This window comes from Lethenteron reissneri, chromosome 10 (assembly GCF_015708825.2).
Source record: "Lethenteron reissneri isolate LAM-NWPU_2019-01 chromosome 10, ASM1570882v1, whole genome shotgun sequence".
NCBI lineage: Eukaryota > Metazoa > Chordata > Hyperoartia > Petromyzontiformes > Petromyzontidae > Lethenteron > Lethenteron reissneri.
In genome coordinates, this window is record NC_083788.1 from 8,309,841 (window position 1) to 8,327,923 (window position 18,083).

The 18,083-nt window shown below is 46.4% G+C and overlaps 1 protein-coding gene across 3 annotated transcripts in view; it reads right to left on the reverse strand.

Moving 5' to 3' along the window:
* Positions 1 to 755: 755 nt before the first annotated feature.
* CSE1L (chromosome segregation 1 like) overlaps positions 756 to 18,083 on the reverse strand; it is a 36,053-nt gene continuing 18,725 nt past the window's right edge. For all 3 annotated transcript variants that reach the window (XM_061549439.1, XM_061549436.1, XM_061549440.1), the window contains 17 exons: positions 17,355 to 17,522; positions 16,939 to 17,068; positions 16,179 to 16,244; positions 15,436 to 15,638; positions 14,253 to 14,337; positions 13,507 to 13,568; positions 12,968 to 13,104; positions 12,223 to 12,326; positions 11,352 to 11,449; positions 10,459 to 10,609; positions 9,726 to 9,934; positions 8,092 to 8,189; positions 6,833 to 6,918; positions 6,349 to 6,430; positions 5,275 to 5,421; positions 4,016 to 4,247; positions 756 to 3,244 (listed from right to left, as the gene is read on the reverse strand). In XM_061549439.1, coding sequence (XP_061405423.1) covers positions 3,155 to 3,244; positions 4,016 to 4,247; positions 5,275 to 5,421; positions 6,349 to 6,430; positions 6,833 to 6,918; positions 8,092 to 8,189; positions 9,726 to 9,934; positions 10,459 to 10,609; positions 11,352 to 11,449; positions 12,223 to 12,326; positions 12,968 to 13,104; positions 13,507 to 13,568; positions 14,253 to 14,337; positions 15,436 to 15,638; positions 16,179 to 16,244; positions 16,939 to 17,068; positions 17,355 to 17,522 — 2,148 coding nt within the window. In that variant the 3' untranslated portion in view covers positions 756 to 3,154. The remainder of the gene's footprint in view (positions 3,245 to 4,015; positions 4,248 to 5,274; positions 5,422 to 6,348; positions 6,431 to 6,832; positions 6,919 to 8,091; positions 8,190 to 9,725; positions 9,935 to 10,458; positions 10,610 to 11,351; positions 11,450 to 12,222; positions 12,327 to 12,967; positions 13,105 to 13,506; positions 13,569 to 14,252; positions 14,338 to 15,435; positions 15,639 to 16,178; positions 16,245 to 16,938; positions 17,069 to 17,354; positions 17,523 to 18,083) is intronic.

Sequence of the window (18,083 nt, forward strand, 5' to 3'; positions counted from 1 at the left end):
GACCTATATCCACGCCGTGTTGGTGAAAGAGGCCGTTGGTTGGATCATGCTTCATTTGCACTGGACAATGCGGGGTTAACGAAGGGAAGCGGGCAGGACCAGTTCGTGTAAGACTCGCCACTGCTCCACCCTATCACTTCGCACTGTACAACGCTCCTTAAAAGCCTTGCCAATAAGCCCAAGTGTCAACTTTTGAATTGTATCCACAGCTCGAAATTAACTTTATTCAGTTTTAGTGAACATGCATGCAACCACTAGGTGTAGGTACAGTATTCCCATTTGAAATTATATACGTACAACCAAAATGATGCAGGTAAATGTAAACACGACTTAATATTTTTCGATTTAAAGCTTTCGTGACTGCAGGGATTCATCTTCTTGGTTCTTTCGGTAAAGTCACGTAGAATGGAAATAATAAAATAATAAAAATAAAACGCCACAACGCAAGCAGCCGTCCGCAGGTGAAGAATAGGTCTGTCGATAAGGTCTGCCACAACGCAAGCAGCCGTCCTCAGGTGAATAATAGGTCTGTCAAGACAGACCTATTATTCACCTGAGGTCTGTCGATAAGGTCTGCCACAACGCAAGCAGCCGTCCTCAGGTGAATAATAGGTCTGTCAAGACAGACCTATTATTCACCTGAGGTCTGTCTTGACAGACCTATTATTCACCTGAGGACGGCTGCTTGCGTTGTGGCAGACCTTATCGACAGACCTATTCTTCACCTGCGGACGGCTGCTAATAGGTCTGTCAAGACAGACCTATTCTTCACCTGAGGACGGCTGCTTGCGTTGTGGCCGAAACGTCGTGAGAATTATTGTCGTATTTTTATTATTTTATTATTTCCATTCTACGTCACTTTACCGAAAGAACCAAGAAGACGACTTAATATGGCTACAAATCTCAACCAAGACTGGTCCAACTCGTATATAATGGGAGTAATTACCACTGGGTTGCCATTCTGTATGTAACGTATTGTAAACGTCAGGGGTGGCCAAACCATAGCTCGTGAGTCACACGCGGATCCCAGCTTAAGGCGCAGCTCGGCTCGACGAGTCATAGCTATTTGGCTATTTGTGTAGCTATTTCTCGTCTCAATATTTATTCTATTTGTAGCAAGAAGAATCGGGAAAAGTGGGAGCAGCCGGGGAACACGCGCGGCCCCTGACAGTGAAGCCAGACATGACTACCCCTCGGGGCTCTCCCCACAGATTTCTTAACTCAAATCTCTGCAGCCAATGAATGTGAGCGAGCCAGCCTGAGCGCTTGTGGCTTTCGGCTGTATGAAGATTTTCGGTTTGTGGCTCCGTTGGCCCAGAAAGTTCAGCCACCCCTGGTATATGCATTGTCACAAACCAATCGAAGACTATTTTGCATGAAATCGAATATAAAGTTATAGTGTAGTATTTATAGGAGAGCCTGGGAAAAGTGAATGTCAATCCTGTGGTTGTACATACTGCGTTAACAGCACACACACACATATGTTGGACCTGCCATAAATTTCAGAGTAGATAAATGTGAAAAGTGGAATAGTATCATGACAGTGATCAGACGGCCAGGGCATATTCCCTTCTGAACACGCTTCAAGGGAAAATGCATTCTTACAGCGATGCATGGTTTAGATCGTGATCAAGGCCATTCGTTTGCACGAGACATCTGGATGGTGACCAAGGGTTCAAGGACTGACATTTTTAACCACTGGCCCGTGAGGGCAAGTGCACCAATCTCACTTTAAGACTCGTGGGTTTTTAGTCCCTATCTCAACTAAATTCGAGGCAACCCTTAAATTTAAGAGCATCACCCAAATGCTGGCATGTTTACTGAAACTATAGCTATTTGAAAGAAGCAAGATACATTGTGCTACTGTCAAAGCTAAACGGGTACTATATAATTGTTGACTAAGAGTGGGACACGTAACGCGTAGCTCAGTTAAACCCAATGAAGCCACGGTCACTGCGAAGGCCTCTGAAAAGCAGGCGGATATAGGGTACGAAGCTAAGGAGCCCTAGCTTCTGCAGCCGTGGTTCTAAACTTCACCCTACGATTACATCGGGACCTCGTTCCGACTTGTCGTGTCAGCCTTTGGACAAACATCAAGCGTACACTGGGTATTTCTTGCAACATCTGACACCTGCTGACAGTTAACACATTGGTTGTTGTATGAACTTCTTTCGCACTGTACGTAGCCAACAGTGCTAAATCGAGGTGCAGGGGAAGGACAACTAAACGCATAGTTTGAACGTTGGGAGGAGAGGTCCGATAAATATTGCTCTAAAGTATGCACACCAGCTTGAATTCTTAGCAGCTGCACGGTGGACCTACTCAGCCGCCATAAAGTTTGCACATAAGCTTTACAAAATAGCCCCATGATGGAGCTACAGCTGACTCAATTACGTAGGGTTACAGGGTGCACAGACAACTCCAGACAAAACAAATATACGGACATGTAAAACAACGTAAATGACGAAAAAGATGGAGAATACGCTTGTGTATGTACGTTCAACTTCCCTACAAAGATGTTTGCGATCGAGCGGAGTCACTGACCCTCGACGAGTGAGGATCTTCCAATAAGATAACCAGCACACGGTGCGTAAAACGCGAGAGAATCGAGATCTCACAAATTATTTCCATGGTCTTAAAGGGAGGCTGACAATATGCAGTCACACGCGGTGACATACCATGGACACGTTTACTTCAAAATAATTTCAAGAAGCATTGAAAAAACCAAGCACGTCATCTCACATACAGTATCAACAAGGTATCCTGGCCTATGATTACAGGTACATCACACAAAGCGGCACTGCCTAATAGAAAGACGAGCAAAGTTACTGTCAGTTTGGATGCACTGTAGACTCACAGGACATAAATTAAGAGGTGGGAAAAACGCGTGTAAGTGCAGCGTCGCGAGTGTGGGCTGTGTTTGCACGTTCCTATGGATGCGTGTGGTATCGTACGGGAACAAGGTGTGTGCAGGTTGGTAACTGGTGTGTGTGACGTGGGTGAAAGTGCGCTGCAACACACGCGTGCATGCGGTGCGCATGCGGTTTCGCGGTCATGGGCTACGCGTGTTACTACGGTTGCGTGCGCATAAAGCACGCCGGCCGGTTGAGTAAGGAGAGGGGGGAGGGGCGAAAAAGGCTCTTGAGCAACGTGCTCACACAAGCGTCACGTTGGCCGCTTGCAGGTATCCCTGCAGGTAGCGCGCCGCGTCGACGTTCACGTCCGTGCTGATCATGGAAGAGACCTATACTCGTGCACACACACACATATACACGTATGTAATTAATGCGCACACGCAAAAAAACACCCAATGGACACAAAGATCCCCTACGTAGCTGCTTGTGGGCAAATGCTGTTAAGCGAGCACCTATGTAGGCCGTGACGGCACACGAGGGAGTTGGTGGCCAACACCACGCTCGACGATGTTTAGACACCGCACCAGCTATTCATTTAAGGTTGAGTCGAGCAAGGGGAAGGCCCCGAACCAGTTCAAATATTCATCACCGACGTTTGCTGTGAGCGGAAATTGAACCAGGGCTGCGAGTTCATGGTGCTGTGCGCTAATCAGCGCACTACTGCTCCAACGTATGTATGTAGAACTTGTTTCGTGCCGTACATAGCCAACCGTGCTAATCGGAGGTGCGGCAAAGGACAACAAATACCCACAGCGCATGCACTCACTCAGAAACAGTCCAACCCATCCATCCATGTCCCTTGACCGATTTAACGACACGATCGTTTTTGGGGGCACTGTAGTGAGAGCCCTGGTCGGGATATCTATTTCCACCTTGCCCGGTTCCCTTGGGCAAGGTTAAAAGTACGTGGCTGTAGGGGCTCCCCTCCCCACCTTTTACCTCCCCCCTCCTTTATGTGGTCCAGTTGCATAGGGACTGTCCTCTGACATTTGACACCTGGTTATGCGAGCCACGTGGCGTGCTGTATCGGGACTCGTGTTTTGTTACAATAAAAGCAACAAGAAAAAAGTGCGTGGGTGCGAGGGCTGCGAGGGTCTCACCCGACCGGGCCGCGCGGTGCTCAGCTTGCCGAGGCTCTGCGCAAGGTGGATCTTGGCGTTGGGTACCGAGGCCCCAAGCGGGTCATGCTCCTTGCGGCCGGCGAAGGCGAGCTGCGAGAAGGCGGCCTGGTAGCCCGGCGTGTCCTCCACCTCCACAAAGTGTTCGTCGTCGGCCACCGAGTCGTCTTCTGGAAGCTCGAAGAGCCCGATGAGGGATTGCAGCAATGGGGCCCTAAATAGAGTGATGTGCACGCACGAGAAGATACAGGCAAAACACAGGGTGGGTTCCGTGTCATCGGAAATGCCTGTGCAAAGCAACGCGTCACGTTTAAAGGAGCACACTTGTTGATACAATTATTATCATCCCCATTATGATAGACTAGTCTCTGAACAAACCACTCCACATGCGATATTCGCAGAACTGAGAAGCTACATGGGGTACAGCCTTGGGTGGGCGAGCATTGAACAAGTTCACGGAAGAATGAGGCCATGTGGTGGGCAGGAGAGTGCAGTGCAGCAACATCCATTCTTGTATTTTACTTCTGTGGTCCCACCTCACGTTTTCCACCTTCCTCAACTCACGCTGACCAGGGTAGTGAAGTACAGTAAAACCATGGATTGCGAGTAACTTGGTCTGCGAGTGTGAATATTAATTTGATAAACGAGCGAGGTCTTGCATTATGAGTAGTGCGTGTATACGCTTTGTCTGCCGAGCGTCACGTGATCACAACTGATATACGAGTGCTTTGATATACGAGTGCTTTGGATTACAAACACGTTTCCGGAACGAATTATGCTCGCAATCCAAAGTTTTGCTGTATCATCAAATAACTTCCAGGACTTGCATGGGAGGACCTTATCCAGCAGTGAATTGAAAAAAGGGCTGTACGTGTTTAACTCTTAAGGAAAATGATAGGCATGTAATGATGCATCAATTCATTAATGTATTTACATAAATTACAATAGGATTATATGTTAATGTTTCATTTCGGGTAACAGAAAAAAAGCATTTGGACAAAAGTGGTGGCACACAAGTAATGGAAAGAGGTGCATCAAAATATGACGGAGGGTGGCGGACGATAACAGATTAATTATGAGAGAAGCAGTGGATTATACGGACTGCACAGGAGACATTAGAAGGGAGGAGTGGGCTGTCAAGAGGAGGCAAGTCTTGGGCCAGGACCTGAACAAGAGTTATAGAGGTCAGTTGTGCGAGTGTGAGAACAGTCAGACGTGGGCATCGCTGAGTGCACACCCACCACAACTTCGTGTACTCCGTGTCCATCATGGCCGGGCACTCGGTGAGCTGCTTGGTGATGCCGACCGCACAAATCTTCTTCTCTACGGTGCCAGACACCTTCTGCACTTCCGGAATGATCAGCTTCTCCACAACCATGCCGAACATTCTAATGCGCGGTGGAGGTGGTGGGGGAGGGAGACGTGCGGGGACACACAATTGGGATCACTGAAAGTAATGGAATACAAGTATAACCCGTAAAAACAAAGTTTTTCACTATAAATCCTTTATATGCGTGGCGGCTAGAGTCCTCTCGTCCTCTGGCTTGAGATGGCTGCCACCTATGGGTCAGATGATTGCATTGCACCATTAAGCAATTGGTAATTAAATATAATATTTTTGTCCTAAAAAGTGTAAAATTTGGGGGGGAAAATTTAACGAACATTAATTGTCACGCACAACGAGTCTGTGTGGAAAATGTCAGCTCGATTGGATCACGGGAAGTGGGTTAAAAAACGACCGAAAGATTTGCACGGTCGTAAACAAGCAAGCGAACTTAATATAAAGGATTTAAAAATTAGGCAATTGTAATCTTCACCAATTTAATCCCGATCGTGCTACAGCGGCGTCACAGCTTGAGACACGGAGAATCTGTTTGGATCTCACGCACAGCCATTGCAACTCTTTGTGCTGGCGAATGGGCCCAGGGAAGCCGATATCACCAACAACCTCTGAGATTCCTTCACAATAGAGGTCAGCACTTTCCCACCCATTCTGCAACGAGAGGGCCATGTTCGTCCCATTACAGTGAAACCAATATATTTATGAGATTGCTGCCATCTCTGGCTTTCTGTACGTGCAGGCATTGTTGAGACCATCAATTCTACAAATGAAAATCCGGTCCCACTCAGCGCTCTGACATCCAAAGTCATTCAGCCACCTCTGACGTTCACCGATGACAATAATTATTCTATTGTGCCGAGCCACCCAGGGATCACCTATGCTTATCGTGTGAACTTAAGGAGCTTACCCCCCCCCCCCCACCGACTCAAGCAGTGCTATGTTACCCCAATGCATGGCCACTAAGCTGCCTTACTTGGGCTGGATGCTGTCCACCAGCTCCTGCAGCGCTATGGGCCCATACTTTATACAGAAGAGGTTGATGAAGACCAGGAAACCTGTGGAATGCACAAAGAGTAATCATCACCCCCAGCCATGTAACCACGGATCAGATTATGGATCATATCGATTCACACGCTCACGATACTACACATCGAGTTTTTGCGTGTACGTTTAGTATATGCTGCATGTTATTAGTTTATGTGCTCCCTGCAACCACTGGAGGTGCTACATTTATTACAATAATTAACATACATCTACATTTTAAAATGCAATAGCAAACCTCTGAACTGAGAATTGCAAGGGGAGTGAATCGTTACGTGCCTAATCGACACACAACACAAGTAACATCTTTGTTTACTGCATGAAAGCCAAGAAAAGTAACACTGCAGTTCCCTTGGTGGTTTCTCATCACCTAAAAGAGTTTCATACTCATGATAGGTTCAAGCGGACAGACGCACCCTTCACGTATTTGGTCGTCTTTGAGCTCTGCAACCGCTGGAAGAGCAGGATGAAGATCTGCTTTTTGAACTGGTTAATCACCTCCCTGCAAACAGCACCCCACATATGGCACACAGCAACGGACACAAATTAGTTATTATACCATTAGTCTCCAGATTAAAAGAAACATCAGAAAGTGAGGCGCGCCCCAAATTTTGGCTTATCTTGAAAAAAAATACATTTATATTGGTATTGGTTAGGGTGGTGGTACTCAAAATTCAAGTTCGTGATTTTCAAGGTCACGCCTTGTGTTTGTTTGTCATTTTCCTGTTAAAACTGAAGCACTGCGATTTTAAAAACCATGCCTGAATATTTAACCGGTTGCTCAACATTGTTGAAAAATGTATTGCAGTCAATACATAGTCATAGTAAGTACAGAGGCATAAACGCAGAGAAAGAGGGGATTACGGAGCAACAGATTAGAACGATAATCCCAGCAGTTGAGTATGGGTTAACGATATGTCAAATGGATGGCACCCTAATATAGATAAATATCACCTGGGCAAATGAACAATTACAAGATAGAGGTTATGAGAATGTGTCTGTTTAATGGTACTGTGTGCTTTTACTGGTACTACAATAGTTTTGAGACTAGCGGCATATAGCTCCATGTAAGACGCCGCTAGTCTCAAACGTGTTGCAGAATCGATAAAATCAGATTCAAAGAGAAGTCTGTTCTGTCTCCACACGTAAATAAAAACATATATATAAACAATATGAGTTTGTATGCAGTACCAGTCAAAAATGTTCCCTCCAGTCACTTGCTAAAACCTGTTTGGCAGATTGGACCACTAAGCGCAATTAAAACTTGCATCTCCGCATGCCAGTTGTCAAGTCAGGTACCGGATTCATAAGACTCATTGCCCAACTTTTGCTTTAAAATAATAGAAAAAAACACAAGTGCGTCTTGTAATGAGAATACGGTAATAAGCTGAATAACATGGACAGCTTTATATCATAAAAAACTGATTAAAATGATTAACAAAAGTAGCCAACTCTGGATATGGAATGGCACATGACCATGACCCATTCGGACATCTTGCAATCCACGTACAGAACGTTTACAACCAAGCTTATCAGAGTAAGCTGAACTTTAAAATCATCCAGATGTGTCCAGTTTGCCCCCACCAAAATAAATAAATCCCCCTGCGTATGTTATTTTGCATGCATATGCGCATGTGTGAGTGTGCGAGTGACTGTGTGCATGAGAATATCGTACGATGGCATGTGTTCGATGATGCTGTTGAGGAGATAGAAGCCTTGGTGGTCATTGTTCTTTGACGCGATCAACTTCTGAAACACTCCCAGTAGCCCTGGCTGTAAGAGACGCACAACCAGGTGTCATCATTAGAAGCAGGAGCATAGACTTGCAATACAATGGATTTGGATGGAGTCGTGTGGTCAACATGGCAATGTGAAATCCAACTGAATGTGTCTGAGCACAACGCTACCTATAGGACATAGCCAGGGCATTGTTTATTATGACTGCAACACGAGTTGAATTTAATAAAACGTGTGCATCAGCAGCCATTTTCATATACAGTAAAACCTTGGATTGCGAGCACAATTCGTTCCGGAAACGTGTTTGTAATCCAAAGTACTCGTATATCAAAGCACTCGTATATCGGTTGTGATCACGTGACGCTCGGCAGACAAAGCGTATACACGTACTACTCGTATTGCAAGACCTCGCTCGTTAATCAAATAAATATTTATTTCAAAAATTTGCTCGTCTTGCAAAACACTCGCAGACCAAGTTACTCGCAATCCAAGGTTTTACTGTACTGTTGGACGAGGCTCTCACTGTGCCGTGCGAGATGCGGAGGACATTTGACCATACTTGACCATACTAGTCCGGGAGTGTATACACGAAGGCATGGCTACATTCCCCTCTGCTGGCCACTACATAGCACAGCCCAGCATTTTCTACGGCAACCTGATGTCAGAGTGGTCACCCATCCAGGCAATATCCAGGCTCAACCCCCTGCTTTAGTTTCTGATATCTGATGAGATTGGATGCATTCCAGGTGGTTTCGTCAGGCAATGAAACACACACATACATTTTGACTTAAAACTTTCGTGACTGCAGGAATTCATATTCTATGGTTATTTCGGTAAAGTCACGTAGATAGAAAAAATAACAATAAAATAAGAAAAATGAAGTGAATAAAAATAATACAAATATCACGATGTTTCGATCGCAACACACCATTTGTTATTATTTTTTCTATCTACGTGATTTTACCCAATACACAGATACATATCTGCCGTGTTGCATACAAAAGCTGTTGGAGAAAGTGCTGCGAGCACCGATGAAGGCTGGCATGACACACGAGGAAGCGGTGTGACAAAGCACCACTTCCAGCTGTTCTCATCCCCTCCATTGCTAATGCTTACACACCGCACTGGGTATTCATTTAAAGCCGAATTGAACTTGGCGAGGCCCAGGACCGGTCCAAACATTCGCCACGGATGTTAGCCGCGAGCAGGAATTTAACTCGGTTGGTCACAACACCATCACTCCCCCCAATACAATTTTAATTTTACCAGGAAAGGCTCACTGAGCTATATAGCTCTTTTTCAGAAGCGACCCAGCCACAAATGATAGCTCAATGAAGTGGCTTGTGGAATTTTTTAGCAGCAAAATACTCTAAACGCACCTTTCTAAATGAGGCACGGAAAAACCAGAGGACTGAGAGAAAACTCCACATGACCACGGGGAGAGAACCATGCAAACTCAAAATATACAGCAGGCGTCAGGGTCGGGATCGAACCCACAACCTCCTGCATACCAGGCGAGGGAGTTAACATCTCGCCGATAAACACACACACTAAACAAACAGGTCCCCTCACAATCTTGTCGGCATTGCTGGAGGCGATGGTGACCGACGCCTTCTCTAACAGCGCTTGCAGGAGCCGGACGAGTGGCGGCACGTTGCCCACGCGCTCCCACAGCGTCGGCTGCAGCAGGTGCGGGAACAGCTCCATGTAGCTTGGGGGTACCTCGGCCCCACGCATCTCCAACAGCAGCGACATCACCTGGAACACGTATGGAATGAACTCTGCATGCACAGAAAGAGACACACACACACATAAGTCAAAAAAGCAAATGGCCACATTAATGGACGCGCCAACACGCACAGACCACAACAACACGCACGTGCGTCCGTATGCATGAATACACAGAAGACAAAGATCCCCATATAGCCTTGACAGACTGTTGGGGCAAGTGCTGTTAGCGAGTACCTATGAAGGCTGGCACGGCACACGAGGGAGTTGGAGGCCAACACCACGCCCGATAATATTGATAGAGCAGTGTATAAATTACCGTGCCGCCACTCTCCTCCATGTTTTAAAACATATTGTTCCCTGTATTTAGATAATCAGTGACACACGAATAGTGTGAACTGTAGTGGAAAGATTTCACTGGTAGGTTATAAGAAGCACACAGATCTTCATTTGAGCAATTTACTGTTTCAAGCCCTGTGGTGACGTCACCATCACTTAGTGGCACTTGCCCCAACAGTCTGTTAAGGCTATACAGGGGATCTTTGTCTGTGTGTGTAAGATTATGTCATGCACACACCCTGCACGTCGTTCTGCAGGATGTCCGTGAAGACGGGGAAGAGCGCGTCCTCGAAGCCGGACACGGCCGCGGGCGTGGCGCGGCACGTGATGCGCACGCACAAGCACAGCGCCTCAAACAGGTAGTGGTTGAAATGCGGCTTGCTGGGGTTCTGCGGGCAAGACGACGCATGGCAGCGTTCATGGAGTGGGGGATCCCATGTGACCAAGCCATGCAGAACATGCGCCCGACCTCGTTATATGTCGGGAGAGCTGAGCATGGTTGAGCCCTGACTGTGCTTGGATGGGTGATCACCATACACAAACACAGGTTGTCACTTTATGCAGACAATGTCCTGTAAGTGCCGAAACTGCCGACCGGTCCCGGGCTGCGGGCGTATGGGTCCTCGATCTAACTGTACGGATCTCGATGCAACTCTATGTAACTGCAATATCCTTTAACTGTTGCCACTGTCGATGGACTTGGGCTATGGTGGTCCTTGTAGAAGAACTGCTGAGCTCAATGGGGCCCTGCCAGCTGAATGAAATAAAAGCCAGAGTGCGAGGCTTTATTATGTGGGGCTACGTGGTGGGCAGTGCAGAAAAATACTTTGTTGTCTATCTGTTGAGTTCCCTGCCTTCACCAACGCACACTCACCCACATGGTGAAGTATGGTCAAATAAAACTACCAATGATACTTTGTGTTAAAATATTCTGATTAATATCCACAATTATTTAAGCGATTACATTTATTGCATATACAATGAAAGTTATAACAAACATTTTATCCGAATATACTTAATACATCTTAAAGGTAGGGCCTCAAAATTGAATTCCAATGTCACATCTAGTGTAGGCGGTGGACACTTGGTGATCTTATGTGCTATGTGAATGAAGGCAGAGTGCTGGGATACCTTGCTGACAGCATGCAGCTTCTGAGCGAGCTGCATGGTTAACGTTGGGACGTAGGGGATGACAGCCTCTTGCAGCAGTGAGAAACTCCTCATCAGGGCTGCGTCAGGCACAACACAATCGTCAACACCAGTGTCAGGCACAGCTATTTTTCAATGGCGACCTGGCAGAACGGCGAGCATGTGACATGGAAAGGGGAACTTTAAAACATGACTTACCAATGATATTAATGAACAGCCAAAACTATGAAAAATTATAATATCGTAATCAATCCAAAATAACATTATGCATGACACTCGTGAGAGGAGCTTGTATATTGCATTTAAAATGTGATTAATAGGGAATATGACCGGACAGAACACTTCCTGTAAAGCAATGATCATATTAAATTTAAACTTGAACACAAGCACTTTGCTCAGGTATGTTTTGCTGTTTTTTTAAGTGGTACAACCAAATAGGAAAAGTTAAGTTTGGGTTGAGTCTGGATAGTGCTTGGATGGATGACCACTGAGGTTTACGTGGTGGGCAGCAGAGGGCAGTGCAGCAAATTATATTTCTGTGCCATACATCTATGTTCCTACACCTATGCTCCCCCTGCCTTCACCAACCCACACTGAACAGCGAGATAAAAATATGATCTAATAACCCGCATGAGTTGCACGGCATAGGGAGAACCTCATCCAACAGTGGACTGACCGTGATAAGCAGTAACATGCCTGAGAGTCCAAATAGTTTTTTTTTTTACAAATCATATATGTTCTGATACTGTAGAGTACATTTTTTTTTAACGGTGTACTTGTGATGTATTTAGTGCAGAGGAACGGACTAGCGCGGGGTGCCGAATGCACAGAGCACGATAGGATTGTCAGTCACCCTTCATGAGGTACTCGTTCTCCGTAGACGAGGGCATGGTCATGGCCTTCAGGAGATTCGTCAGGAGTGGCTCAATCACCGGTGACACCTCTGCTGCGGTCAAGCTGCACAACAAGGCAAGGACAAAGTTACCCTTGTAGCCTTAACAGTGTTTGGGAGCAAGTGCTGTTAGCGCACACCTATCAAGGCCGGCACAGCACACAATGGGAGGTGGGTGTCGAGCGTCACACCTAACCCTAACATCGCATAGTAGTCCTCATTTTGAAGACCCCAGAGGGTTGATGGGCCGACTCAACCCCGAACCAGAAATTGAACTCGCAACCTTCCAATCGTAAGCTGCTCGCCCTATCTCTGAGTCAATCTGGCACTAAGACAAAAGACAAAAATCCCCCGTGTAGCCTTAACAGACTGTAGGACAAGTGGTCTTAGCGAGCGTCTATGAAGGCCGGCATGACACAAGAGGGGGTTTGTCTCCCGAGTGGCAATGTTTACACACCACACCAGGTACTCATTTGAGGATGAGTCGACCTAGGGAAGTCCCATGACCGGTTTAGATAATCGTCTCTGGCGTTGGCCGTGAACAGGAACCAAACTCGGGTCACCGGGTTCGTAAGTGCAGTGCTAAAGGCATACACACACACCGGAGAACCCCTTCCCCATTGAGAAAACAGCGCACAAACCGCGCTCCCTTTTAAGTGACTCGGCCGGCAGTTAACGGGGAAACAGATGGTGAGCGAAGACTTACAGGAGCGCGTTGCCAGGCCCGCGCAGCGTGAAGATCCTCTCGAGCGAGTGCGCAGCGTAAGTGTGCACCACCGTGCTCTCAGACTGCAGGTGGTTCACCAGCAGAGGCAGCACGTTCAGCAAATGCTCCTTGGGCAGCTGCAGCACAGCATAAACACACACTGTACATGGGGGCATACGTACACACACACACATGAATCTAGTTTCCATTGACTGTCATAAATGACTTATGTCAACTAAAAGAATTGGACACAGATGCGTGTCAATACAAAGTTACGGCCATAGATGCATGCACAATAGGGTTTGTGCAAATAAAACACAAAAACCCAACATTTCAAATTAATTACTCGCTGCATGATAGCCTCGTGATATAAGAATGGCAAGGACCAAATGTACGCGGTTAATACTGCGCGTGTATTAATCATATTGCTAATTCAACATTGTAATTAAACTGGTACACACACACACACGCGCTCGCGCATGTGTAAATACCCACACACACAAACCAAAGAACAGCAACCTTACAGACGTTGCACGCACCTGGCTTCGGAAGATCATGACGTATTTGATGGCATCCGCTTTCAACACAGGGAACTGGTTTACTGGAAAGAAAGAAACAAACACCGATCTGAGAAGTTCCACTTACTGGACTACATTTTTTCCGCCTGAGGACGACCGCTTGTGTTGCGATCAACTCGTCGTGATATGTTATTAAATTCTTTATATTAAGTTCACTTGCTTGCTTGCGCGCTTACGACCGTGCAAATCTTTCGGTCGTTTTTTAACCCACTTCCCGTGATCCAATCGAGCTGACATTTTGCACACAGACTCGTTGTGCGTGACAATGTATTTTCGTGAAAATTTTTTTCCAAAATTTTACACTTTTTAGGAATTTTTTTTAAATATTTAATTACCAATTGCTTAATGGTGGCACGCAATCATCTGACCCATAGGTGGCAACCATTTCAAGCCAGAGGACGAGAGGACTCTAGCCGCCCGTTTCAAAGACCAATGTGGGCTGGGTTGTGGCCCATTGAACACGCATATAAAGGATTTATAGTGAAAAACTTTGTTTTTATGGGTTAATTTTTTTTTTGTTTTATTTTATTTTTCTACCTACGTGACTTTACCAAAAGAACCAAAGAGTACAGTGATAATACACTTGCTCTCAGTTGTCATTAAAAACAATGCTTGTGGGTGCTTGGTTATACAAGCACATAGAATGAAATAAGAAGCACATTGGGACGATGGCAGGGAAAGCTGCTTTGCACGGTCTGCACACTTACCGTTGGGAGACTGCAGATCTGTCTGTATGTGGCTGACGAAGAAATCTGTCAGATTGACGAGTTGATTGGCCTGGGTAATTCCAAGCTGCGGGGGGGGGGAGGGCACAGACGAATACATCGCGTTAACCCACCCCCTCCTCCCATAAGCTTTAGCACATTACGCAGCATGCGCAGCCACGCTTTCCGATGGTGTCGTGAAAGCAACAGCCCCACCAAGCAACTCAGTTTTACCAAACATTTATCTGGTTCAACATGGGGTCATTGTTTAAAATCGATACCAGCAAGCTAATTATCGACCACAGATCAATAACAAATATCAGCTGCTCATTCACACTCCATTCACAAAATTTTAACTCATCCAAACCGACAATAAATAATAAGTATTCGACACGATATTGGCTGCTCGCCAAATATGTAAGAAATAATAATCGATTGATTTAAATAAGTCTACAATGGTCATGATACATTCATCAAATCCTACACCTAAGAATGATCTACAAAGTATGCAAAGTATGTACATGTAGAGCCCTTTGCTCAATCCACTACTGGATAAAGGGACGTTCCCCACACCGCGCAGGTTAATGGGGGTTATTTTCCCGTACATCACCATGCTCGTCCATACCGATTGGTGAGAACAGAAAGAATATACGTGGGAGTAACAATGCCTTTTGCTGCACTGCTTACGAGACCTGACGAGATTGGGCACATTATGAGTGATTTGATCATAGGCACATTCAAAGTAGATGCAAATTATGATGGTACGAAAAAACCTTCATTCAGAAAACACTAAAAGAAAAAATTGAATTGATTCCCGAATCGCAACCTATAATTAAAATGGCCCATCGGTAGCTGCTTGTTGCAGGGGTTCGTTGCTCAAGCCACGTGACTGGGATGCGCTGTCTGCTTCACACAGTCGACGTTCAAAATCCCGAGACGTTAGGCCACGTGTGCTGGCGTCACGGTCAAAATTGTACCAAATTTGACAAAAAGAGACCCACGAATTACCCAGTTGGGCAAAACCCACAGAGTAACCCTGCTGGCAGACGAAATCCGTCTGCGAAACGCATCACCTCTGTTACAGCTGTGTGCTTCGAGAACGGCGAGAATACCAAATGTACCAAAATTACTGGAAGCGTAACAATTCACCGCATCGCCGAAAAACTGTCACAAGGGCAGCGCTCACCTTCTGCGTCTGCGCCTTGGAGGCAAGCGAGGTGACGAGGTAGATGGCGGCGTCTTTGTGCTTCCAGTGGGCGGCCGGGTCCTTGGCGTACTGCGACAGCATCGAGTGCACGTACACCGAGAAGATCTCGGTGACGGGCCCTTCGAAGAAGCGGCAAAGCCCCCGCACCAGGTCGCAGGCCGCGCGGCGCCGCGTGTCCACGTCTGGCGTCGAGACAAAGGCCCCCCCCCCCCCCCTTGAGTTTCTCAATCCCTTCCAAAGCGAGATCGCGGCTCTTCAATGCAAGAGCGGTTGTTTGTCCTAGCCTGCTACAGCCAGTGGTGTAGGCGAGTGGTGGGACCAGCGCAACCATTCGTCGATTTAACCCAGATTGCCCTTACAAAAGAGGCAATGTTTTGTTTCTCAACAGGTCTATATTTCATCTCCTGGTTAAATAAAGGATACTAACTTACAGCTGGTATTTAAATACCTGCATCGTGCACCCATTATAGGCATAGTATTAGTCATAATAGTCCAGCCCTTTATCAACGCACTGTTGGATGAAGGCATATCCAATACCGTTACATTTGACCACACTGGTCATCACGGTTGATGAAGGTGGACAGACAGTACAAGTGAGCAGTACAGCAATGGATTTTGCTGCAGTGCCCTCTGCTGCTCACAACATATTCCTGCAGCACCCTTGAGCATAGGATGTGCTCTTGAGTGTAAACATGAGCCACTTCTGCAGAGCGGTTGCTCACCAGAGCCCTCGATGTCCCGCCGGATGTACTCCTCAGGGTTGTCCTCGAAAGCCTCTTCGTCTGCAGCTAAGCAACGACATCGCAAGAAGATTTCGTTGTAGCATTTTTTTGTTCTTAAAACATTCCTTTCATTTTGTTGGGGGGGGAAGTGCGGTTAGTCAGGAACGAGGCCTAATATGCCTCATGCTGCACTTTGTTTTAATTTAACAAATACCAAAAACTGCTTTGTGTTTAGTTTGTTGTTCTTTCCCACAACTCCAATGAGCACGGTTGGCTACGTACGGTACAAAAGAAGTTGAACATGCATCCATATAAATGCGCTACCGCCCATCACTCGGTCTCGTACGTTATAAAAAAGCATCATCAAAGCTGCCCCCTAGTATTGATTGTGCTGCGGAAATTGGTAGCTTGTACAATACTAAGCAGAGCTACTCCATTCCCAGTAGTTGTGGATGCTATTGACCAACTGCAGTCTAATCAACCTTTTCCATTGCTATGATTACCCAAGGGTCCCCAACTACCTTGTTCTGAGTGCCAATGGCCATACTGGAGGCTCATCTGCCTATGATAGTTGTACTCTACTCAGGGTCCCCTCAACCCTGTAGTCAACCACTTTGGATGAAACCACCTGCAATGAAGGAAGGAATCGATGGCAGGGGGTGGTACTGGCTGCGATGGCCTCTTGACTGCGATAATTGATCGTACAACAACGCGGTGGGGGAGGTGGGGGATGGGGGGGTAGGGGGATGGGGGGTCTCACCTCTGAACTCCATGTTGGGCACGATGACCTTCTCACAGATGCTGGTAAGGGTGGCCTGATCCTCAAACAGGTGCTTGTAGTGCGGCCGCTCGCACACCGACGCCAGGAACTGGATGGCATTACTCACCAGCTGGAGGGTGCACACAGTCATGCTCGTTCCTTAACATGCGGCAACAGCAGCAGCACCAGCAGCTTCAGTAGTGTGTATGCATGTTGAACTGGGTATGTTGAACTTCTTTTGCACCATACATAACCAACCGTGCTCATCAGAGGCGCAGGGGAAGGAAAACCAACTAAACTCCCTGCATATAATGGCGATTTTTAGAGACCCCCCCTAAATGTTGGGAAATAAATTTGAGTAAAATTGACATCTCACATCCGTAGCTCTAAACTGTGTGTGCGTGGTGTTCTCGAACCAGGTCGTATTTGACGCCGGGGCCCGTGGTGATGAGCAGGTTCCAGATGGCGGTGACAAACTGCGGCAAGTACGGCTGAAACTCCTCATCGTACTTCTGCGCGTACAGTGCCACGTTGTCACAGATTTGCGACTTGAGCAGCTCCAGGAGACCGGCCTCATCATCGTCCTGTCACACGTGGGCGGGCGAGCTTACCACTGGACCAGCACTCCCCACGTACTTTACATATACTTACACAAACGCCCGTGGATACATTGTAAGCAAAAGCGTTTGCAATCATATGTCCATACATCAGCAAAAAGACCCATGCGTACAATCTTGTGTGCCAGCCAACATAAACACAAGTGCCTCTGTGTAAGCAGACAAACGCCGATTAAACATGAACAATAAATATGGTGTTATTTATTTTGTAATTAACATTCCCTACAACAGCGCTTTATGGTTACTTTGTGAAAGGTATTGTAGATTTTGCATAAACATTGGACAGCTCACAAACATTGGAACAAACAAACCTGACTGCTGACGAGACAAAAATTCTCAACCGGTGCAGAGTTAGCTTGTATGGAACCAATGCTGCTGATAAAGATGCACTGCCAGAAGGCCGTGCGACCAATGCTACGTGAACAAAATACCGAGACCTTATTTACTCTGTAAGAGAGGATAATCTGAAGCCTCCTTTTCAAAATAAGCAAGAGAGAAGTAGAATAAAGTTAATCAAATAAAATGTTG